General features: G+C 35.1%; 1 protein-coding gene across 1 annotated transcript in view; it reads right to left on the bottom strand.

The window, feature by feature from the left end:
- Window positions 1–26675, bottom strand: part of LOC138708536 (dipeptidase 1-like) — a 297564-nt gene that overhangs the window by 206861 nt on the left and 64028 nt on the right. The window contains exon 4 of the mRNA XM_069838651.1: window positions 4195–4279. Within this exon, the coding sequence (XP_069694752.1) occupies window positions 4195–4279 (85 nt within the window). The remainder of the gene's footprint in view (window positions 1–4194; window positions 4280–26675) is intronic.

Genomic DNA, 26675 nt, shown 5'->3' with positions numbered 1-26675 from the left:
GAGGCCGAGACGTAGATGGGAGGATAATATTAAAATGGATTTGAGGGAGGTGGGGTATGATGATAGAGACTGGCTTAATCTTGCACAGGATAGGGACCGATGGCGGGCTTATGTGAGGGCGGCAATGAACCTTCGGGTTCCTTAAAAGCCATTTGTAAGTAAATAAGTTATTAAGTGTATTAGATACAGCTTACAGCAGTAAAATTTTTGGAAATATTCAACTTTTTTTTTTTCTCCATTACTGTATCTTATACAACAATGAAAATTGGTATGTGTAAGACACTGTCCTTCTGCTATAGGAAAAAAAATATTTTTACGATTTATTTTTTTTTTTCAAAATTCAAAATGGTGCCAGTTTACTGTGCAGTGATGAAGCATTTTCCTCGTAACTAATAAACTTTTTAACTCTTTCATGTACCCTCTCTTTTATTTTATTGCTGAAACTCATGATACAATATCGTGCTCTTTCAACTACCTTCCTTAATAAACAATTATTTTTAATTTTGTGTTAGAAGAAAATATTGATATTTGACCACTGTTTTAAATGAATTCATTTTTTATCACACAATCTGTCAAAGGTAGAGAAGTGACATGCATAAAAATACATAAAAGATTTAATCACAGAATGTTGGATAGTTTATGAGTTATGTGGGAAACGCTTCATCACTGCACAGTGAACTGAATTTTGAAAAAAAAAATGTAAATAATTTTTTTTAAATCGTAAAAATATTTTTTTCATATAGCAGAAGGACATTGTTTTACACATACAAATTTTCATTATTGTACAAGATGCAGTAATGAAGGAAAAAAATGTTTAATATTTTCAAAAATTTACTGCTGTAAACTGTACCTAACCCCTTAAAACATATCCATCCTAAAAGGATCCATCTGTACCTCAACTTGTATTTTCTCATGAAAGGTCATATGGTTTGATTCCTAGCAGTTTAGCACATGTTTACATGCGCTATGTACGGTCACTACGTAAAAGAACATTTTGCGAGATAAGCTCATTAAGAGTGCCACACTCAATACTAAGTTCATACAATACTCTATATGTTGCCGTGTCATGAGCAAGGTAGAAAATTACTTTTGCGGCAAATGTGTACCCGGACGCCATTTCTCAATATTCTTTGATCGAGTGAACGTAAATTGAAACTTTACTAATCTTTTCTTTAATTTAGGTACAACTTCTTGTCTAACGCAGATTGCCAATAAACAACTGCTAAAGTTTAAACTTAAATATTCCCATACATTACAGTTTTTCTGATCCCTTGAAATATATCACAAACCGTCAATCTATCACCATATAACTTATGGACAGAGATTTGAGATACCAGAGGGTTAGTCATTCGTTATGTTAGTTAGATGAGACCAGGGTTATTTTTCAATCATCATCAAAGAGGTAGAATAAACACGGATTTGTAATACAAACTATCCTCAATTAGATGGAGGCAGAAAATGCGAAAATTTCTTCCTATCATGCTCAGTAAAGTTACTGAGATTTTCTTACCCTGTAGCTGTGTTATCTCTTTGAGAATAAGGTGCTTATTAAAATATTTGGGGCTAAGAAGGATGAAGTTACAGAAGAATGGAGAAAGATACACAATGCAGAACTGCACGCATTGTATTCTTCACCTGAAATAATTAGGAACATTAAATCCAGACGTTTCAGATGGACAGGGCATGTAGCACGTATGGGTGAATGGAGAAATGCATACAGCGTTATTTGGGAGGCCGGAAGGAAAAAGATCTTTGGGGAGGCCGAGACGTAGATGGGAGGATAATATTAAAATGGATTTGAGGGAGGTGGGATATGATGACAGAGACTGGATTAATCTTGCACAGGATAGGGACCAATGGCGGGCTTATGTGAGGGCGGGAAGAACCTGCGGGTTTCTTAAAAGCCAGTAAGTAAGTAAGTAAGTAAGGAAGTAAGTAAGTAAGTAAATAAGTAAGTAGCTGTGTTATCAACAGTAATCTCACTGGAGGTTTTGAGATTCTAGAGAAATCAAAATTCGAGGGAGATTTAATTGAATTTTGCACGATTAGAAGAAATAAATGACTCTAATACAACAAAATATCGACTTATTAAAAATTAGCTTCATCAAATTGTTTGGAAGGACCCGCTATTTTCAGTTGACTGTACGGTAAATGAATGACGTTCGCAAAGCATGTTTTATATTACCGTAAAAATTTGCAGTTTGAAATGTTGGCAAACGAAGAAACATATGCTACGGAAGTGATAAAACGAACAAATGCTACGGAAGTGATAAAAATAAAGAAATGGTAGGGAAGTGATAAAATTGTAGCGATAAACAGCCATGATTGCTTGAAATACGTCCTTTCAGACCATTTTACTAGTCAAAAGTAGTATGACGTACCTAAAGTGTAATAGTCAGCGAAAACAACATTTGAACTTGAACTTATTACACAACTAGAAAGAAACATGCAATACAGTGTATTATTATACAGATATATGTATATATACCTATATATCACATATGTATTTATTTAATCTTATATTTATACAATTAAATATAATTTCCTATTGAAAGTATACATCATATTATGCAGACATGATTTTTATCTTTGATATTGTTAATTGTTAAATATTATTCTAATACTATTGACAATAGTTGCATTAAAAAGGCTTTTTAAATTTCACGTAATGACGTACAACGACTGTCCTCATACTGTTTTTAATTAATTACTTAACGATGCTATAACCTCTACTACGTCATATGAAGGGTTCAGAACCATAGTGGGCAAAGCGCCATTTACTAAAACCGTAGAAAACAAGGGTTAAAATAAAGTTATCACCATAATTCAATGGAAACATATAGCAAGTATAATAAAATATATACATTAAAACTAAACGATATGTCAATCTTCATTAACTATGTTATTCACTTAACTTTAACCTTCCTTTCTCCCTTTTTAATAAATGGCGCTTGGCCTAACTAAATGATATTTGGTGAGATGATACCGAGGATTCGCCAAGAGATTACCTGACATTCGTCTTAAAGTTGGGAAACCTCGGAAAAAAATCCAATCAGGTAATCAGCCAGAGCGAAATCGAACTCACGTCCAAGCGTAGATCCGAATCACCAGGAAAATACAGCTGCTGTTGAGTATGTGTCGCGTCTGTGGCTGAAGTGTTAACGCTCTGGTCTTCCATCCAGGCGACCCGGGTTCCATCCCCGGCCCGATCGTGATGAAATTTGTGATTGAGAAAGCAGACTTTGCATAGGGTTTTTTTTCTCGGGGTACTCCCGTTTCCCTCTATCATTCCACGAATACGTTCCAACTCCCCCTCATTTCATCTATCATCCGTAATAGTAAAAATGTACTGAAGTTAAATCATGGAGGTAGTAATGGTTTCCAATGCTGATATAGGAAGAGCTTGGGGCTCCGGGTCTCTGCGGCATACTCGTGTGCAGTTGGCACATGTGATGATCTACCTGTCAGTATCGCCTGATTAGAAAGGGCTTGGGGCTCCAGGTCCCCAGAGCTTAGCTGGCTACTCGTACGTAAATGGGACCTCAGAGGCCGAAGCAGGATGTCCCACCTGCCAGCGTCGAATTCACGAATCCCGCCCAGGTCACCTGTCGGACTGTGTTTGACATTTTCATTCTGTCTATGTTTCAACTGGAAAATATATTTGAATCTAAGTTTATGTGCTTCAATGTCTTGTTCATTGCAGGTAAACTGTCCTACAGAGAAAATATTCACCGTGAACCGGCATTCAGTAAAAGTGTACAAATTTATATAACTCATTTATAACACCTATTTGGTGTCACGCAGGCAGTCAGGGCTCGAATCCCGATTACGCTGAGATTTTCACTAAACAATACATTCTTAGTAATATTTAGATGGACAAGATCGCAGTTTGGAGTTTTTTCGAGAATCTCCCGTTTTCCAACGTTATACATTGATATCATTCCGTCCATCTCTGTTCCAGTTATTATTTCTTATTACTGCGCAATCGCAGCTGGCGACACACGAAGGAGACTGGCCTTAAGACGAGTGGAATTGTCTACTCAAAAAACTTTAATACTCGTCGAACGTTAGTGTAGTCAGCCGATTTGAGTTCGGAATGTGCTCAGCTGTGGATAGAAATATGTAGCTCTAGGGTTCGCCATTCCCTTCCGGGATATACTTAAATTAGACTGTAGTTCGTAAATTTGTACTTACCGACAACGTCATGCAGCGTTGCCGATTCGCTGCAACTGATGAAATGAGGGTAGAAGGCCACCATCATGAGGCCACCGTTCTCAGCCTGAAAAGGAAAAGAAACAACATTTAAGAGCTATAAAAAATTGTGTAGTCCTTTGTTGCATTACATTATAATTCAGTATTCCAGCTGCGGCGTAGAAGCAAAGCGGCTCTACATCGTGTGTTGACTGTAATCCTTCATAGAACATAATATGTCTTCCTAATGTGCTTACTTACTTACTTACAAATGGCTTTTAAAAAACTCGGAGGTTCATTGCCGCCCTCACATAAGCCCGCAATCGGTCCCTATGCTGAGTAAGATTAATCCAGTCCCTAGGAACAGATCCTACCTCACTCAAATCCATTTTAGTATTATCTATGTCTCGGCTTCCCAAAAAGTCTTTTTACTTCAGGTCTTCCAAATAACACTCCATATGCATTTCTGGATTCGTTCCATACGTGCAACATGCCCAGCTCATCTCAAACATTTGGATTTAACCCGTTACGGCATACTGGGGCAGATTATATTATAAGCATAATATATTTCAAAACTGTTTACTGGGACAGATATGACACACTGTCAAGAATAACTGGAACTGACCAGATGAACCTAATCATGATGAACTATTTAAAATTCGTCCATTACTGATCAAATTGCGTGAAAGATTGCTGCTTATTCCGAAAGAGGAACTTCTGGCTGTATTCCCTACTAAGTGTAGATCATCGTTGAAACAATACAACCATAAAAAATGCACACAAGTGGGAGTTCAAACTCTTGTTCTGCAAGTACCCCGACTGTATAGAGAAATCATATGTCGCATGGCAAACCAAAATTGCAATGCGGAATTGTGTCTCAACAAGGATAGGAATTGCTTCGTCAAATTTCTACGACGCTATAGTGAAATAGCCGGGTAAAACATTGTACTTGTGAGAATTTGCGTGATTTTTCCTGATTAGGTCTAATCTGTAAAACAAATTATATTTAGACTTTAATAAATCCATGTTTGAAAGTTTTAAATTTGTATCTTTCCCTCCTGACACAGGTATCCCAAACAAGTAACCATGATTGCATGCAGTACCATATGTCACAAACCATAAAATTATTAATAAAATCAGTACTATGATAATTATATTCATTTAACCATTTTTTCTAAGGTCAGATTATTGTATTTAACATCCGAGATGTTTTTTTATTTTCAGAAAATAAATAAAATCATGCAGCAAGGGATTAATATTCCTAATTATGTTAGATGAAAAATACAATGCGTGCAGTTCTGGGTTATATAACTTTCTCCATTCTCCTGTAACTTCATCATATTTTCCTAAGCAACTTATTCTGAAACAATCTTAATCTCTGTTCCTCTCTCAAATTGAGAGTCCAAGTTTCACCACCATACAAAACAACCGGTAATATACTATTGCAGACATCTCCAAAAGCGTACTCGCGAGTAAGCCCCTGAACGGAACCGAAGTCAGTATGTAGTGAGCCCGCTCCGCCTCACCCATCCCCACCTATACTGTACTCAATGTTTATGCGCAAACGAAGAGCAGTGGCGGACTGCCATTATCATTGTGTTGTTCGGAGTGTTCGACCGTTTCACAATGTCTTCTAATCATGACCGTAGTACATTCATGGATGAAAGGGAAGAGATATATATATATAATTTGTGTTAGTGGGGAGAATGTGAAATGTTTAATTTGTTCGAAAATTCTTAAGGGCTTGTTAAAATTGAACATGCGACGACACTACTCGAATCTTCACAAAGAATATCATACAATAAAATAACAGGTATGCTGGACTGTAAAAATAATTTATTTTGGGACTGCTGTATAACTGTTGGTTATACATAATAATCAGTATATTACAATACGTTTACACTCAGTTTCGCATGATATACTTATAGTTTCTCGTTTTATTTTAGGTAAAATACAAATATTTTGATAAATTTGAAACAAGAAAATACGAACACAAATCACACACGTATCCTCAGCTTTAAATAAAAAACTTCTTGCTAGCTATGTTCTGACCTGGAATATTGAAAAATCAATGAAGCCCTTTATAGAATGAGCATTTGTAAAATCGTGCGTACAGGACGTTACTAAAATACTGTGTCCAGAACAGTCACAACTTTAAGACAATTAAATTATCTCCAAACACAGTTCAGAGAAGGATTTGCAAGATTGCAAATGTAATTGAATCTGAAGTCGAAACAACAATTAACTAGTTTGTAGCTTACTCACTTGCATTGGACCAAAGCACATATAGAAATGACAAAGCTCACCTAGCCAATTTCATCCGAGGAATTAATGAACATTTTACTTTGTCTGAATATCTTCTAGATGTAATTACTCTGGAGGAAAATACAACTGGAGAAGATGCTTTTCAGATACTGAAAGACACCATAGAACAGAAAGGTTGAATTTGCAACGGCTTGTGTCAATAGCAACAGATGGGGCTCCAGCCATGACTGGTAAATGGACAGGATTGGTGGGCAGGCTAAACAAATGGTTGAATGATAAGGGAGTGCCTGTAAATGTAACATATTTGCATTGTTTAATTCACCAGGAAGCACTGTGGAGTAAAGTTGTAAATATGAAATAGATGATGGATGTCGTCGTACGATCGGTTAACACAATGGTTCCTTCCTAAAATATCGCAAAATTTCGTAAGCTGTTAGAGCAATTAGGCCTAAGAGAGGAATATGAAGATTAGATAAGATTTTTATGCATATGCTTTATTGTATATATTGTTTCAGTATATCTACATTGTTCATTGAACCTAATTGTTTCCTTTAATTTACAAGGGAACAATCAGGAGCTGGAAGATGAAATGTTTGTTACTGATTTAACATTTCTTGTTGGTATTTCGGAAAATTTCAACAATTTGAATTGTCATCTGCAAGGACACAATCAGAATATAATAGACATGTACAATCGTGTTACATGGTTTGTGGCAATGCTAGATGTTTGGAAAGTGCAGCTTATGCGAAATGAATTATTCTATTTTCCATGTTTGCATTCGCTCACGAATATTTCCCAATCAAAAGTATACGCTTCATAATATGTCAAAATAACATACAAACGTATCATATTTCTTATCCTTTTGATGTTATTACTTGTAAACCTAAGCAGATCGTTGCCGCAATCCCCCACTGACCGCTCCCATCTGTTGAGGTACGAATCTCTCCCCCTCCTCTAGCCTTACAGCACACTATGTTCGGCGGGCAGCATCGAGAGCACGAATGACTACACGCTTTTTGGAGACCTCTGTACTATTGTTTTATAAATCCTAACTTTCAGATTTTTTTAAGCAGACTAGATGACAAAAGCTTCTGAACTAAATAAATGGAGTCACAACATCTAGTTTTATAGCAGGTGATCGGGCTGCGTGCTAACCCCAGGTCAATGAGTAATCATCTTGTGTCAATTGTGAAAGACGACATGTTGGCATATGGTGAATCCGTTCTGTCCCACTCTATTTCATCTCGTCTCATTCCGTCCCATCTCAATATTAGTCATCATCTTATGTAACCTAATTTATCCCATTCTATTCCATGTCATTCTAAATCATTCCACTTCATCCTATCCAATATCATTCTAAGTTGTCTAATGTATATTATATATGTCACTCTAAATCATTCATGATGTAGTATAATCCCATCCCATCCCAGAATTTATATTTTAAAGAAGATTACCCAACCTTTCTCCTCAACTCCATGCTGGGGACCCCTGGAATCCTCTAAGATGAAAAAGAGAGAGTGGTGTACGGAAAGCAACTGGAATCTACCGGGAAAAACTGCAAGGAAGAGAAAAAGGAATTAGTTGGGTAAGTGGCTGAGAAGAAACTGTCTACTGAAGGATGCACTGGAAAGATTGGTGAACGGGAGAAGAGTTCGAGGCAGAATATATCGGTTGATAAACGACATTAACCCTATTGTAATCCACTGTTAGTTATACCGCCACTGCTCCATTGCATATGATGTTGCTGACTTCAGCGCTTTATGTACCTTCAAGTTACAGTATGCTCGAAACTTCTCATGAGTTTGAACGTAGTTATTACTGCTCTGTGTGCCACAGTAATACAATTTTGTGGGTGGATTATAATTGTATGTCACGCAAGTACTAACGTCAGTATTTTTGAACAGGTATGCATAGAGGTATGTTTTTGCTATTCAGTCAACAATGAATTTATTATTTTTTTATTTATTTACGTTCAAAAACATTGTTCCTTACACTCCATGTTCTATTGTGGACAGAATGGAGGATGCAGAGGAAAAAATATGATACTAGTTGGATGAAATTATACCTAGAGGAGAAGAGATTCCTCATGAAAGTAATGTTGAAAACTTTACCAGATATTATCAATGAAGGCCTAAGTGAACATAATTCAGAGTCAGAACAAAGTAGTGATGAAAATGAAGGTGAATATTTCAATGACAAATTGTATTCTAGGAAAGATAATATCACTAAGTGGCGAAAAGAACCAGGAGCTTTCAATGTTAGAACAAGAGCTCATAATATTGTTCTTCATTTGCCTGTAAAATCGTATTTGGACTGTTTTAGTTGCTTCTTTGATCAATCTATAACAAAAATGCTTGTAATGTGTACCAACATTTACATCGAGAGTGTGAAGAGCAGATATGAGCGAGACAGAGATGCAAAATTGACAAGTGAGGTTGAAATCATAGCTCTTTTAGGAATTTTATTTCTTGCTGGTATTTTGAAATCTAGACGGCTCAATGTAAAAAAATTGTGAAACACAACTGATACTGGTATTGAAGATATAATATATCTAATAATGTCGTATAACAGATTTCAGTTTCTGTTAAGGTGTTTATCCTTTCATGATAGAGGGCAAAGGAGAAAGCTAGATAAACTGGCAGCAATTTGAGAGTTATTTGAAACTTTGTTCAAAATTCACAAAGTTGCTTCATACCAAGCGAGTACGTGACAATAAATGAGCCGTTGGTTGCATTCAGAGGTCGCTGTCCCAAGAAAGTATATATACCTAGTAAATCAGCAAAATATGGGATAAAAAGTTTTGCTATGGTGGATGTAAAAACCTTATATACACACAACCTTGAAATTTATGCCGGAACCCAACCTGAAGGATCATTTCATCAATACAACAGCGGACGTGCAGTGGTGAAGAGATTATTTCAGCGTATTCAAAAAACAGGAAGAATGTGACTGTCGACAATTGGTTTTCGAGTTTTCCATTGGCCTTGGATCTATTGAAGAATGACAACCTTATACTTGTAGGGAGATTTAGAAAAAACAAGAGAGAAATGCCACCTGAGTTCATAACAACTCGTAATACAGAAATAAGAAGCACACTTTTGGATTCACAGATGACTCTATATTGGTGTCTTATTAACCAAAGAAAAACATATATGTTCTGGATGCTTCAACTATGCATCATGACAAGTCCATTGACATTGAAACGAGTGAAAAACAGAAACAGAAATAATAACGTTTTATAATAGAATGAAATGTGCAGACGATTAAAATTAAATTATGGTTTATTTAACGACGCTCGCAATTGCAGTGGTTATATCAGCGTCGTCGGTGTGCCGGAATTTTGTCCCGCAGGAGTTCTTTTACACGCCAGTAAATCTACTGACATGAGCCTGTCGCATTTAAACACACATAAATGCCATCGACCTGGGCCGGGATCGAACCCGCAACCTCAAGCATTGAAGGCCAGCGATATACCAAGTACGCTACCGAGGCCGACTGTGCGGTTTATTTGTTGGACCAGTTATGCTCTGCATATGACGTTTCCAGAAATTCTCGTCGCTAGTCTCTCACAATATTTGTTAACCTGCTCAATAATGCAGGGGTAAATTCTCTTACTCTTTTTACCACTAATAATGGCAATCAGAAAATTGTGAGACGACACATAAGCTCTAGATCTAATGAAACCATTCGTCATAGAGCGCAGTTCTAAACAAGCTATACCTGCAGAAATAAAAAGAAGAGGAAAATTTCTCTTGGGAATACAAGAAAAAGCTCCTAAAGAAAGATCTCGACCAGAAGGAATTGGGTGCTGCGTGGTAGAGCAAGAAATAAAAGCACAAGAATGTCATGTTCTCAATGCACGAGGTGGATATGCCCCAGTCATGCAAACACAATAATGCATAGATTGTGCAAATGAAAGGGACACAGATTGATTCGCAGACATTCCAATAAGCACGCACGTCAGCAACGCTACCAAAACGTCTGACCACCACTAAGTGTAATATTTTCCCATGTGTCAGCGTAGGTGCGTAAATAATGTTGTTTTTGTTTTTTTACTGTTTCTTGGATTCTGTTGCTATATAAATTAACATTTGATAAATGTTCATATGTTTATACATTTGAACATACTGTAAGTTTGATTTGAAGTAACTGTTTTGGCTACTCATTGTGGAAATTCAAACACAGCTGGTACTCAGTTAATTGCCAGATGATTTCCAATCATAATATTTATGTAATATTGTCGTAGTCTGATACTGTTATAAATGTCTCATTGTTGTAAGAACACTTTATATCGTAGCTTTGTGTATGTTTATGTTCCAGAACCAAAACCTCAGACTAATCACAGGGGTTGTAAAATCTATCCCAATAGCAGTTATGGAAATACTAACAAACCAACAACCTCTTCAATACGAACTAGAAAAGACTGCTGATATGTAATATGAAAAGTTAATTAGACTCCCCTTCAACACCTGGCAGACAAAAAAATTTACAACAAATCTCAAAACACAGGAAAGTTTTCTTTCTAAAGTTCACGATATCAAAAATAGATAACTCTTCCTCCTAACAAAGAAAATCTACTTCTTAAAATAAACCCGTTACAAATGTTAGATACTGAAAATTATACAGATCTACTGGAGGATGTCAAATAAGATGACACTCCGGAAAACGTACTGAAATCATTAGCCTTAGAAACAATCCATACAAGATTCCCACAATAACAATGGCTCCATATTTTTACTGACGGCTCCTTCCTAACAAATCAAATCGGAGCAGGTGCTGGAGCTACATGCCGTCTGTTCTCTTTTACACACCCCTTGGATTTGGTACTACAAATTTTGATGGAGAACTCAGGGCCATATGTACAACACTTCAAAATCTTCTATACAAAATAACTCAATTCCAGCAAGCAGTAATTCTTTCTGACTCAAAAGCAGCAATTTTAGCTATAACATCCACTTTAACACCAAAATGTCAACAAATATTTGAGTGCTGGAAATGTCTGTTTCACCTCAACAACCTAAAGAAAAAAATAGTTATTCAATGGATACTAGAACATTACGGATTGACTGGCAACGACGGTGCTGATTATCATGCCAAAAAGGGCTGTGGTACTATTCAAAAACCTGCTACACAATATCCTATTATACAATATAAAGAATAATTACTTCACAATATCACAAAATTATAACAAATCATCATCTCCAAATTCCCGAAAATAAAAGGTGGGTATCTGTCTCAACCCAAAACGTCCCTGGATACCCAAGGAAGAATGCAGTTGCAATTTTTAGACTGTTTACGGGCCACGACTGCTTGGTCAAGCATCTCCACAGGATTGGAATATCTCCTTCACCACTCTGCCCCTTATGTGGTCTTCAAGAGGAAATGGATGAAAATCATCTTCAACACTGCACAGCCATTATCAACTTGGCGTCCTTGAGTGAAAAATACTGGAAAGCGAGAATTGATGATTTTATTGTCAGAAATTCAGCATTAGCAAACAACAACAACATAATATGATTATGTGAAAATATTACAGTAAGATTAAATAGCAACATGAAACAAACATATAATTTTATTTTGTTACTCTTTTTGACTTCTGATCAAGTTTCATGTGTATTATTACTACTGTAATCCACGCGAGCACTGTCGTCACAAAATGAGGCGCGAAGACTAGAGGGTTAAGATATACTGTATGTATCATATGCGCAGACAACGAAGAAGGCAGAAAATCGGAAAGATTGGAGAATGCTTGGTTTGCAGTGAAAGACCTGTATTTGGGCAGAAAAGTGTGAATGAATCCAACATTGATCAATGTACAGAAATAAGACTGAACAATTAAGGAGGCACATTAAGTTTGGTTTCTTGCTGATGAAGTAGAATTCATGAAGAACACTGGAGATTGTACGTTTTAGATAAATGTAGTAACGATTAACTTTTGAGCAAATGAATGTTCATAAAATTTTTAAATCTTCTCTATGGGATAGAGTGAAGATTGTTCCAGTCTAAAATTTTTTCAGCGTTATGCTGGTGAAAAGGGCAGAATATTCTCTTTGATTTTAGTGTAATATACGCTCTTGTATTACTTCTCTTGTTACTTCCATATGGACTTTCGGATTTTTTTGTAATAGGTATTTTTTTTTATTAAAGATCTTACATTTTAAAACATTTGATGATCGAAGAAAACTGAATTGTTCTGCTTTTATCATTATTTTGTCTTAACTGATATTAAGTCGTAAAATGAAATGGTAAATACCATAGTAAAATATATAAATTCCAACTGGTGCGGTTTATAATTTTAAGTGTACAAACATAAGTTTGGCACACAATTCGAGATAATTATCTTAATACAATTATAATTCGTCGTTGTCATAAATGCTGAATGTATGCTAGCTGTTCTTTTCGATTTGAGTTTATCACAATTTTTATGAAATGGGACACATTTCATGGCATGTAATTACTTAATTTTCAATTTATTACAGAATTTGCTTATTTCTTAAAGATTGCATAGGCCTACTGCTTCAGTGGTCTCCCTACATTGTCACACGTCACATATTAAAACTTTCCTAAAGCATAACACATTAATTAAAGTATTTTTAAAATTACATTAATTTAAACATTTACAGAAAACTATGAGACAAATTGGGAGGGATTCATGTAAAAATAATAATAATAATAATAATAATAATAATAATAATAATAATAATAATAATAATAATAACAACAATAACAATAATAATAATAATAATAATAATAATAACAATAACAATAACAATAACAATAACAATAATAATAATAATAATAATAATAATAATAATACCATCGGTCAGGCTTAGGCATGATTTCATTTTCCTGTTTCATAATCCTTTTGATGAACGTATCTCAATTTGTTACCCACAGGCACATAATTTATTTGATTTATGAGCTAGTACTTAGTTTTATATCTGACGTAGGTTGCTAGTTTAGTGGTATACCCATTTTTCTGTATGTTATTTTCACTTGTAATTTAGTAACATACATAACATTAATTCAATATCGTTTTTTCATTTCCATTGGTCTACGTCCGATTACTGCTATGAAGTACCTACGTACGTATCTCATTTTAATTGCCTTATGAGGAGGGAACGAAAAAAAGTTGCATTGTCATATACTACGAATTGCAAAAGTACCGAAATAGTTTTATGGATTTTTTCAGTTACTTTTGTATATTTTAATTAAAGTAGGCCTACTACACATATGCTGTAGCAGATCTCTTTTGTTCTACACAATATATATATATTTTAATTTTGATATTTCGTAAGTTAAACATTTAGAAACACTTTTACTAAACACAATCTCAAACAAACTCAAATGTGGCTGAAGCCATGAAAGGCTGTTAAAAAGAAGCAGTTAAACAGTAACATGGCACATCTACTAAATGTTGAGGATGATGATAATGATTCAAGCTTGTACATTTGTACAACCCGAGCCTTATTGGACGGAAGAGACGTCATTAAGCTGGAAGTCTGAGTATCGGAACTCGCTCGCAAGTTGCTCACTTATCCGTAACTGTAAGGGGAAGTTCATAACCTCAAACTGCAAGTAGCATTCAGTGCCTGTTAACTGTACCCATAACCGTAACTGCTACTGTTAATTGGTCAAAGAGAAACGGCTACTAGCTAATGCGTCTAATCCAGAGTATTGTCTGTGTGCTTCGAGTTTATGGAGATCGCACAGCAGGGGACTCCAAAGTTCTAGATATCTTCAAAAATAAATGTACTTGCTTCAGTCAGTGATTGGTCTGTCAAGGAGTCAGTCATTGAGACACACTGTTACTTTAGTCAGTCTGTGAAATTCTTTCAAAATTTCGTCTCTTTTATTAAGGTAGAGTGAGAATGAGTTTTGAAACTTTTAAAGTTCTTGATTAATATCTTTCAAATTCGGCGGGTTTGTTACGATTATATAACAGTAATAAATTTCATCAAGTTTCATTCATTAGTTGTCTAGATATTAATGTTCACGTATTTTAATGATATTAATTTCTGACGGCTTCAGTTTTTTTTTTTTTTTTTTTTTTTTTTTCAAACATCTTCTGTGAAGGAGTTGCATTTCACGATAAAGAAAAGTGCGCATGGAGTTTGAAATTTGAGAATTGGTTCAAGATATAAAAATTTTCTTACAAATCATAATTTTTGCTTGATAATTTTCTTTAATTTCTAGAAGTTAAAAATTCATATTATGAACCTAATCGTATGTTTGTAAATATCGCTTTTATTTTAATTAGAAATTCTTTAATTATTTTTTCTGAATAGCCAAGTATTTTCTAGGACATTTAGGTGTCTCCAAAAATGTATTTGTACTTTTATTGCAAAATAACCCTTTTCCAATAGCTAGTCTTATTTATAAAATAAATATCAGCATAATTGAACATATTGTTATTTCATAATTTACGTACAAATTCAAATTCACATTTGCAATCCGAGGAAAGTTCCAACAATGCAATTATTTTAAGGACACATTGGTCAAGATTATTTAACTTATGGAGACTAAATGAACACCGAAATCGTTTTTGAAGTTATGGTGACATAAAGAAACCTCTCTACTTCGGATTGGATAAGAGTTCTTCTTGCTTGGTCTAAAAATGAAAAGTAAGTGCCGCATGTTGGAAGAAAATTTCTTAACACACGTGTCTCCTCTTGACCTTATGGAATCATAAATAACATACCTACATCCCACTTCTATGTTGAAGCCCCTTCTGTCCTCAGTATGCATGTGAAAGTACTCTCCCTTTGTAGAAGGGTCTCCTTTGTGAAGCGTTTAGGCAAAGTAAATCGTAACAATGAGTTGCCTGTATGCTTGAACTGGACGGCGGAAATGAATAAAACACCGTGAAACAAGTTCAACTTCCTGTTCGGACTCCTCGGTACAAAAAAAAAAAAAAAAAAAAAAACCTATCTTTTATTCTTTGTAGAGGGTGGACTATCGCAAAAGAAATAGCAATAACTTGTGATAGAAGAGCTATCTTTGCTGTCAATGGCAGAGGTCACGTTTTCTCCCTGACAACTTTTTCTGTTTTTTCTTTCTCTCGCTCTGCCCCTGCCGTTAACTAAGAGAATCTCATTATTTGTACAACTTGGAACTGTCCTCAGTTCTCGGTGTCTATAAACTTCGCCGTATTTGGCATTTCCTGTTTTCTAAGGGTTCCGAGATGGTTTCTGATCTTAAAGGGGAACGGAAGCAAGACAGAGCCAGGTATTGCGGATGAGAAGCATACTAAACGACAATTTCAATATGACGTAATTTTGTTAGACAAAACAAGCAGTAACATGTAAATTACTTCTTTATGATACACTTCACCATTAACTAAAGGCAAGATTATAAGTGGAGTAAAATAATTTTTCCGAGAGTAACTTAAATCAAGTGTGTCTTCTTCTTACCTTTAGCAATAGCTTTATCCACAAAGGTGAATTTAACTAACTTATTTTTATACGACAATGATTAAAAATATTAATGCAAACATTGTAACTAGATTCAAATATTAGGTCTACAGATAGGGGGAAAGAAACTAGCCACCCAACCCCATTACCTCCTGGCTTAGTTGCCTCAAGAGTGGCGCCTTATTCGTGTCACTTACGACACAATGTGTAGCGATCGGCGCAGCAGCAGTGGACGGGAAGCGTTAAAGCGCGCTGGGAGGTTTATCGGCGCTGGATGATTGACTGAACGTTGCAATATTACACCCAGTACGGATCAAGTCACTCGAGGAAACACAGTTAATTTACTTATTATAATATCTTCAAATAATTGTATATTATGCTTTTTAAATGTTTCTTTTCATTCACACTTTAAATTTTCATTCGCCTACCTTCTTTCTTGAAAGAAAATTGTTTTACTAAATCTTCAGTTTTTGACAACGGAATGAAAGAATGTAATTTTAATGTACCAGTTGTTTGTTTTAGATTATAGTATCTGGCCTGCAAATTTTCAGTGTGGTTTTTGTGCTTATTCAATGGACAAAATATAAATGACACGTTAGAAATGTTTTTTGTGACCAATCAAACAGTTTCTTTTTTTTTTTTTTTTTGATGTTGTTATAGGATCTTGTATAGGCTAACTCTCGTGGCAAGTCTTTTAACAGTATCTCCAATGCCATCACATGGACCTTTACCATGCGACGTTGCAAAGAAGTGTCATTCAGCACTAATTCCATAATCGTCTTCATGTAAGCAATTATTTTCATTTTTTTTATTATTTTTTTTTTGTATTGTGAACTTCATCCATTGGAAAAGTAGATGATTTTTTTCATATTGTTGAATTCTTGCTTTAAGAAATTGATTGCTTTGGATTGAAAAAAGTGAAAGGGATCGGTGTCATGTTTCATGGTTTCTGAGATGACAATACTTTTGTAACGAATATCTGCATCTCCTTTGAAATATATTACGAAAGGATTTATTTATTTATTTATTTAAATATACAGAATAAAGAATATAATTATAAACAAGAGAAAGAGAAATAAAATAATACAATCAATATAAAAAAGGAGACACAGTAGTATTAACAAAATTTGGGACCGAACGAGCAGCGCTCGTATTCGGTCGCAGTTCAGATATAATATTAATAGGCCTATAAGAGAATATAAAATAAAATAAAATAGGAAGTAAAATTAAAATTGTACTGTATTGTGGCTTGGCATATGTTCCAATGCACATCTTGTATTGAATCTTGTATTACAAATGAATCATTTTCAGAAAAGTCTGCAATAACTATGTAATTTTCAGGTTGTACATTTCTTTGCATTCCGTCAAAAATAAAATATGGCTGACTTTTGAAGGGATGACGATGCATCTTCTAAATGAAAATCTTTACATGCTAGGGAGCCTTTTACTTTTTGAAATTTTTCAATGGGGTATCGTTTTTGTTGTAGCTTTCTTTTCTTGATAGGGGATTCTATTGACATCAAACTTTTGTTTAATTCCTCAATATTAGTGATTTCTAGCACTGTATCCATAGAACTGCTAGAAGAAGAACTGGGATAATCACTTTCTCTGTCCGCACTTTGATTTGATTCATGTTTATTAATATCACAAGAACTACCGGCTTCACATATAATTTCACCTGACCTATCCGGAAATTGATTGATTTTTACGGAACGAGTCACATATTTGCACATTCAAAGACTCCTTTAATTTGAGCTTTATCAATAAGTCGCGACTTAAGCGTCTTAGTGTACTTTTCTGTTTAAAAGCGTGATTAGGAAGGTAAATGGATTTAAACACTTGTTATATATTACGCGATCTTTACCATCACTCATATTGTGTAGAATTCACGTCACTGCGTGAAATTCAAATCTAAACTGATTATTTTTCTATTCTATATTTTGTCTCCTCCATCTGTTTACTGCCATAAAGTTTACTGCCTTACTCAGCCTTGCTATCATCAAACACTTGGCTATATTACAGTATAAACATATAGCACTGTGAAGGGCTTCCCCTCTTAGGTGAGCTGACAATAATAAAATAATTTTAGATAAGATATTTACTGTCCCTTAAGGTATTAATTATTTGATGATTAGTATGGTGACATCAGATGCAACGGGGAATTTCGTAAAACTTTCCACGGGCAGTCTTCTAGCCTATGGCTGCAAGCAGTTCATTAGCTGGGCATCGCGAGCGCGTGCATGCCTCTGGAAAATAAATTGTTACAAATGTATGGGTGCCGATCCCATATTTATAAATGCAGTAGTTTACAGATAATACATCAGGGAACAAGTCTATATTTTTTTCTGAAGAAGAAGAAGAAGAAGAAGAAGAAGAAGAAGATTTTTAACTTGGCTATTTAATACAGTAATTTTGCTTAGGAAAAGAAATTATTAAAAAAATAGGCCAAATTTTAAATTTATTTGTGATAGGCCTAAAGTAATAAAAAGTGTTGTATTTAGTCTTTCAAATGCGTCAAACCGCAAATCTCAATTATATGTAGACACAGAGTTCCAAGTGAGTTTATGTAACAGTGCGCGCATAATTTGCGTAACTTCAAATAGCCATAACTACACAAATAATTAATAATTGTAAAAATGAAACAATACGGGTCTCCTTGTTTGATGTCTGGTATTCATGAAAAAAAAAATTCGACCATTTCCGAGAAAGTCGTGTTTTATTGCTGTGCGATTTGACGTGGAATGACTCTATAGCATTAATATGTATAACTAATGAAAAATAGTCACATCATGGCATTAACTATAATAATATTTCATTTCTAATGGTAATAATATCATCAAACCACCTCAAGTTTTGTAGATTTCAACATCAAATACATAGCTGTACTCAGAAAATTACACACTGCAGAATCAAACCTGTAAATTATTTTTAGTAGGTCTAAGTCTTGAAGTTTGTAATAACCAATTGAATTTGAGCTCTAAATATGTCAGCAATCTTGCAGATCATGGCCTTCGTGTAATATTGTTTACTATAGTGTGTGTTTTGTTTTATTCTGAAATTCAATTAGTTCTCAAAACTGACGAAAAATGAATTTTGAAAAATAGAAAAATTATACATCTTGATTACACAACTTTTAACACTGTATCACTTAAGAAGAATATGTATGATAAGACTTTCTTGTGTTAAATTTTAACGTACCTTGTTTACATGTTTCGATCTACTTATGGGTCATCCTCAGAATTGGTCGTTGTTGGTCTTGGCGCCTCTTGTTCTGTTTCCTGTGAGGATACGTTCATGTGGTATAGTGTAGAGTGTGTGTGTTGAGAATTTCGTTGGGATGTGTTTTCGTGTGTCTGTAGCCTATATTTCATATTGTTCTAGTGTGTTCAGTTTCTGGCTTTTTGGTTGGATGTGTATTATTTCCATGTCTGTGTTGATGTCTCTGTGGGTGTGGTTAGCATTTGTGATGTGTTCTGCATATGTGGAAGTGTTTTGTAATTTTGTTATGGCTGTGATGTGATAAATAGGTCGAAACATGTAAAGCAAGTACGTTAGAATTTAACACAAGAAAGTCTTATCATACATATCCCGAAGAAAAATTATGTAGGAAAACTAACGCTTCACTGAAAGTTACTATTTTTCTGAAAATTCTTGGATGCCAAGCTTCAAAATAACGGGTCATTCATTGAAATTCATTCAGCCGTTTTCCCGTAATTTCCATTACCAATTCAAATAATATATATACATATATCATATGCTTTATTTTACAAGCTTTATCACCTGCTATAGTTACCTAGCGTCTGAGCGAAATAAAGGTGATAATGCCATTGTCCAGCATCGAAAGTTATCTAGCATTTGCTCTTAATGGATTGAGGGGAAACCCGCAAAAACTTCAAACAGGTAACTTCTTCCAACCGGGATTTCAACCCAGGCTCGCTCGTTTCACAATCATACATGCTAACCATTACTCTACAGAGGTGCACTACCATTTGATATATGTTGACACGTATAATCTAGCCTATATCCGTAGATTCTGAAAATAAACTCGAAGGCCTGGTGTGTGATGATATAATTTACAGAGATGCTTAGGCATGAAATATTCTAAAACACTTCAGTCCAAATAGGCTTTATGTGCACCCGTGACGGAATGATTTGTGTGCCGACTATGATTCCGGTTAAGCCGGCCCGAACATCCACCGCACTACGCATTCTTCTCCAGCCATGATATGGCATATCTCTGGAGGTGCTTACCTCACAGTTCTATACATAAGTCGTCATGTCCTTGCCAGGAAAGCAAGAACTTGGGGGGACCTCTGGTGCCTCTTATTCAAATCTATGGGCCATTATTTCCACTGTCATGTACTAATCTTTGGTGGACGATCGACTCGGCGCACAGTGTCCAATAACGCAAATGTAGCTGGACAAAATTAATAACTTTTCTGCATTCCAATGGATTGTTATGAAACTTTATACAGACCTTATAAATAGCACATATTTTTTGTGTACAAACTCTGACTACATTTGTGTACAAGGAACTACCACTTTATAGAGGATGGTTTTAGACTAAAATAATGAGTTCTCTCCTATCTAACAGATTTTTATGAAACATTGTACGGAAGTTACAGTTAGAATATATTTATTGTGCACAAACTATATATACGGTTCCATAAGAGGAAATATCCCTTTACAGGGAGTGAATTTACGCAAAACTAACTTCTATAATATATATATACATATAATTTTGTACAGGAGTTACAAGTAGCATGTATTTTTATGCACAAATTCTGATTACATTTGTATGCTACCTGTAGGCCTAATTGTTGTACCCAAGTTTCATAAAAATATATTATATAGGAGAGAAGTTATTAATTTTGTCTAACTGCACCACTATAAAGGGGCAGTTTCTATTATGAAACATCAGATTTTGCAGACAAAAAATAAAATATTCCAACTGTAACTTCTACCATATATAAAGTTTCATAAAAATCTGTTAGATAGGAGAGAAGTTATTAATTTTGTTTAAATGCACCTGCTATAAAGGGGTGATTTTTCTTGTGTAAACGTAAACAGAGTTTGTACACAAACCATGTCTGTCACCTGTAAGGCGTGTACGAATTTTCATAACAATCCGTTGGAATGCAGACAAGTTATTAATTTTGCCCAACTAGAGATTTGCGTTCTGATTTACTGTGCGTTTGTTAAGGTTAGATAAAAATGTGTCCAATGTATTTTTAACCTGATGTGAATAATTTTGCAGGCCTAAAACACTCACAAGTGATTAAAACTTCCTTATTCCATGATTATTTTCTGCTGTTAAGCGAAATATGGAACAGTTACCGTATGCCCCACCACTGAAAAAATAATAATTACTGATAAATGCGCAAGAACGCGCAAACTTTAAAACAAGGATTCAACACTCTAAATGATGCTGTATTAAATGGTAAAAGAATTGTTGTAAGCGGACGTGACCGGATATACTAAACTCACGTTATATTTGGAGAACTTTAAAATAATATATTTTTTCAATTGTCATGTTTAAACCCTTCTGTAAGAAGAAGAATACTTTACAAACTTGAAATTGAAGTTACATTTGTAAGAACGGAATAGACTCCATGTCTCACGACACAATAAATCACTAACAATTGGCTCTTTTTCACCCATAAGTTAAGCCTCTCTTTCTACGGCTGAAGAGGAGCGAGAAGTGTTAGGAAGAACTCATTGTTCAAACCCTTCTAAATACAGCTTGCCGCTGAAAAAACAGTAAACGATATTTTTCTCACAACATTCTCCAAATGTTAAAAAACATGCATTCATATTCACCTATGCCTAACTAAACAAGTCGAAATTTGATTTTTGTCCACCTAGACTGGGAAAATTGCACACTGTGCGGCGTTACGCAGACACAGGTGGTATCCTATTTTTCAAATGGACAGGGAATTGTGAAGAGTGTTAGTCGAATAACAAGGGAAGAACGGAAGAACCTGGAGAAAAAATTCACAAACTTGGCTTTTTCCACCACTAACACATGGTCGAGATTTGAATTCGGATCCATGGGCGTCGTAAGCCATAGCACTGCCCACTGCGCCGTCAAGACGTCTGCGTGATGTGATAATACAAGTATACGGATATTCTGTGTTCAAGAACGTGAGCTTAACTTATTCATTTCGTAGTAATATCCCTCCTTAATTTTCAAACATCTTTCATTGACTAGCTGTGTGTGGGCCGGTTTCTGTTGTACTTGTACATTTTAAATATTAAGCTGCTATTTCAATTTTTTTTTAATTCTCTACTTCTCATGTTATTTTCTCATTCGTTGAATGCATATTACTTCTACATTTTTATATTGTAACTTAGACAGGGTTTCTCAAACTTTTTTGAAGTGGAGATCACTTTTTTAAGTCATAACAGTTCCGCGGACCACCTTACTCTTGTTCCCTTCAAAAACAAATTTATCATTTTATAGCATATTTTAATACCAGTATACTTATATTTTAAAATAGAATTAGTTAATTAAAATTAAATTAAATTAATTTTATATTAGTATTAACTAATTAAGCTAATGTTAATAGGAGAACATTCATTTTTGTATCTTCAATAATTCAAAGCTATTAGACTTTGGATAATATTTAACTTATTAAGTAAAAAAAAAAATAAAATTTTGGTACTCACATTAAGGAGATCGATAAGCCTGCCGAATCGTGCACAGTTGTTCTATATTTGGACGTAAGCTGGTAAGCTTAAGTCGGAGATCGGCACATACATCAAGTCAATTTCGGTAGCCTATTTTGTTTTTATCAGAAATTGTGATGAAAACCCTTTGTCGCACAGATATATAGAAACAAACTGAATTATAATCTCTAAAGCACCATTGTACAGTTTACTGTATTCTCTTTTCACTTATGATGAGGTCCAGAAATTAATCTTACCTTCCGCTTCGAATTTCATTTTAAGTCGGTCTCATTCGAGAGTTCAATTAACTATTCTCTTTCACTCAAAGAAAGTCTGTTAGTTTCAATATTGCAATGAAAGTGATCACGAACCCATGAAAATTCGTCATATTTACTTGGAAAATAAGTTTCAAATTGTGGCCTGAGAGTTTTATTATTGGTGTACGACGTACAGTATGTAACATTTCAATGTGCAGACTGGTGTCGGCAAAACTATTAAGAAAGTCATCAATACATGAAAAGGTTCGGTCCTCTGTTATGAATTCGGGTAGTCCCTGGCTGGTTACAGGCACGGCGCCAGAAATGCAGGGAAATGATGGTGAGAAACACCACATTCATAGTGCTCTAAATCCCTCTTTTGTTGCTGTGAGTGGAGTGGGAAGTCAGTAGACGGATAGGGTAATAAATCTGATAAAATGTCTGTACTGGGAGAAAAAGTAAAAGGCGATTGCCATGTGTCATTTCCAAACTCTGAGATTTTCAGCTATAAAGTGATATGCAATTCGTTTGAATTTTATTTTTTCTTCTTCTTTGAAGGACCACAAGGCCAGACCAAGAGGACCACAGGTGGACCTCGGACCATAGTTTGAGAAACACTGACTTAGACAACCTTCTATTGTATTTCATTTCACTTTAGAAATTCATTTCAGTTTCTTACATTGCACATCTATCATCGCACAATACAATTCACGTGACGATTTGTGTCAGGGGAAGGACAATAAATTGTTGTACGATCTGAAGTTTGATTAGTGCAATACTTACTATATGTACCCCTTTTCATGCACCTTAGTTCACGAAGAGCGCGGCTTTTAAGCCATCCAGAACAACACGAGCCATTCGCGCTTAAGCTGTGTTGCCTAGTTGTATTGTTAAGACTCAGTCGCTGTTTAGTTCCGGTAAGTTAAATATTATATGCACCCAAACAAAATATTGAAGACACAAAAAAGATAAGACGTATGAACTAAGACGCTTGAAAAGCATTATAGTCAGCGATGTATGCAATGGAAGGCGAAAGAAACTACCCATCTCACCCCATTATTTCCTGGTTTATGTTCCTCATTATTAATGCCTTATTGATGTCACTTATGAGGTCCATACGTGTCTTCGGATAATTGACAACATCGCATATTTATTTCCATCCAGAAAAAAGTTAACAATCATTTACAACGGTATTTTACTAGAGATGGGTGTGGTTTGACGACTTGTGATTTTGTCGCTATGATTTCTCCAATTGTGAATACCAAATATATCTGGCCCGGAAAATCCGCTTGCGTAGCAATTAAAGTGGAAGCCTTATTCGCTCGAAAAGGTCACTTCTCCCTTTGCATGTCAAGTCAGCATATTTGAAATATGACCCTGATGCTTCAAATCATGGTCTCTAGTTATATCTAAGATACAAATAACGCTACATTGAAACTCAGTGCAAATTAACATAGAATTGATAAATTTAATACAGGCCTATTATTTTTTTGACTTAACTGTATAATAAAAACTGAGTATTGATCATTTTAAAACTTAATTATTTGCTTACAATGGCTTTTAAGGAACCTGTAGGTTCACTGCCGCCCTCACATAAGCCCGCCATCGGTCACTATCCTGAGCAAGATTAATCCAGTCTCTATCATCATATCCCACCTCCCTCAAATCCATTTTAATATTATCCTCCCATCTACGTCTCGGCCTCCCCAAAGGTCTTTTTCGCTCCGGCCAACTAACTGACACTCTAGATGCATATCTGGATTCGCGAAGTTCTGAATTTTGTAACTTTCTCCATTCTCCTGTAATTTCATCCCCCTTATCCCCAAAACTATTCCTAAGAACCTTATTGTCAAACACCCTTAATCTCTGTTCCTCTCTCAAAGTGAGAATCCAAGTTTCATAACCATACAGAACAACCGCTAATATAACTGTTTGATAAATTTTAACTTTCACAATTTTTTGACAGTAGACTAGATGACTAAAGCTTCTCAACCGAATAATAACAGGCATTTCCAATATTTATTCTGCGTTTAATTTCCTCCCGAATGTCATTTATATTTGTTATTGATGCTCCAAGATATTTCAATTTTTCCACCTCTTCGAAGGATAAATCTCCAATTTTTATAGTTCCATTTCGTACAATATTCTAGTTACGAGAAATAATCATATACTGTGTATTTTCGGGATTTACGTCCAAACTTATCGCTTTACTTGCTTCAAGTAAAATTTCCTTGTTTTCCCTAACCGTTTGTGGATTTTCTCTTAACATATTCACGTCATCCGCATAGACAAGCAGCTGATGTAACCCGTTCAATTCCAACCCTCTCTATTATCCTAAAATTTCCTAATGGCATATTCTAGAGCAGAGTTAAAAAGTAAAGGTAATAGTGCATCTCGTTGCTTTAGTCCACAGTGAATTGGAAAAGCATCAGATAGAATTTGGCCTAAACGGACTCTGCTGTAAGTTTCACTGAGACACATTTTAATTAATCGGACTAATTTCTAGGGAATACCAAATTCAATAAGAATATTATATAAAACTTCTCTCTTAACCGAGTCATATGCCTTTTTTAAATCTATGAATAACTGATGTACAGTACCCTTATACGCCCATTTTTTCTCAAATATCTGTCGAATACAAAAAATCTTATCAATAGATTGGACTTCTCTGAAAATTAGTTTTTCAAAGAAGATTATATGTCCCTGGCTCAGCCTGCTAGGAAAATAGGATATGTCGCATTGTAATTTTAGTTAGTACCTAACTTCAGTGTTGCCAACTTTAGCGACAGGTCGCTAGAACTATCGGGTGAGGGGGTGTCTAAGGACAAAAATTACGAAATAGCGACCAACGACTTTTCAGGAGTTTTTATTAATAATTTGGCGACAAAGTTAGCCATTTTTACGTTTTGTCATTTTAACTGGTTTTAATAAGATGTGTTTGAAAACATTAATGTTGGGTTTTGACATTTTTAATATTATTGAGAAAATATTTTCCTTAGTACAACTTCAAAACTTTATAAGAAGAACCCTGCACAACGCATCATCACAGTCTAGTATATACAGTCATGAAGCTTGAATTGTTGAGGGTACTAGGAACAATAGACCGTGCCGGTACTCTTTCGCATTGTCTGTTATGAGGCGATAGTAGCGATCCTAGTTGTTAGCAACTATCTATGGATGCATATTTCCTACGTATTGAGCTTCGTGACTGTATATACTAGAATGTGGTATCATGATATCTTGGGTAATTCCCTGCATTATCATTCCTTTGGGGAATTCTTGGCGTTGTTAAATGGTACAGTATTTCAACCAAAGACGTTATAATAGTATACTAGACTCACACAGAGCGCTGGTGTGCTGTCCAAAATTGAAACCAGTCTGCGCTTGTTTACGCCGCCATGCTACTGGTAGAAATAGAGCGGTAAACACGATTGTCATACTTGTCCTTTGTTTTGTCTCGGGTGTTTTTAGTGAATAGTGTGAAAGTAATGGCAATATAATTTTGAAAGATGATATATTATCGCCGCGGACTCATGGTTAACATGTCGGCATAATTCAATAACGTGCGGTGTGGTTTAAAAAAATAATTTTGCCGACCGATTGTTGCTCTGTAGGTTTCACTCTAAGCGTCACGTTGTCACGTCTACTTCCTCGATAAGAATAAGCACTAGTTTGTTATATTGTTAAATGGCTATTATTATTATTATTATTATTATTATTATTATTATTTCATATACGAGTACGGTGACATTCTTAACTCTTTAATAATAATTTTTAATCACATACCTTAATGTTCGTTCTCAGCACAAGACATTGCAACCTCGGGTTTAGTCTACGTGGATTAGACAAGTAAGTGTCATTTAATAATAATTGAAACAGC

This window comes from Periplaneta americana, chromosome 11 (genome assembly GCF_040183065.1).
Source record: "Periplaneta americana isolate PAMFEO1 chromosome 11, P.americana_PAMFEO1_priV1, whole genome shotgun sequence".
NCBI lineage: Eukaryota > Metazoa > Arthropoda > Insecta > Blattodea > Blattidae > Periplaneta > Periplaneta americana.
This window is presented reverse-complemented; position numbering and strand designations above follow the sequence as displayed.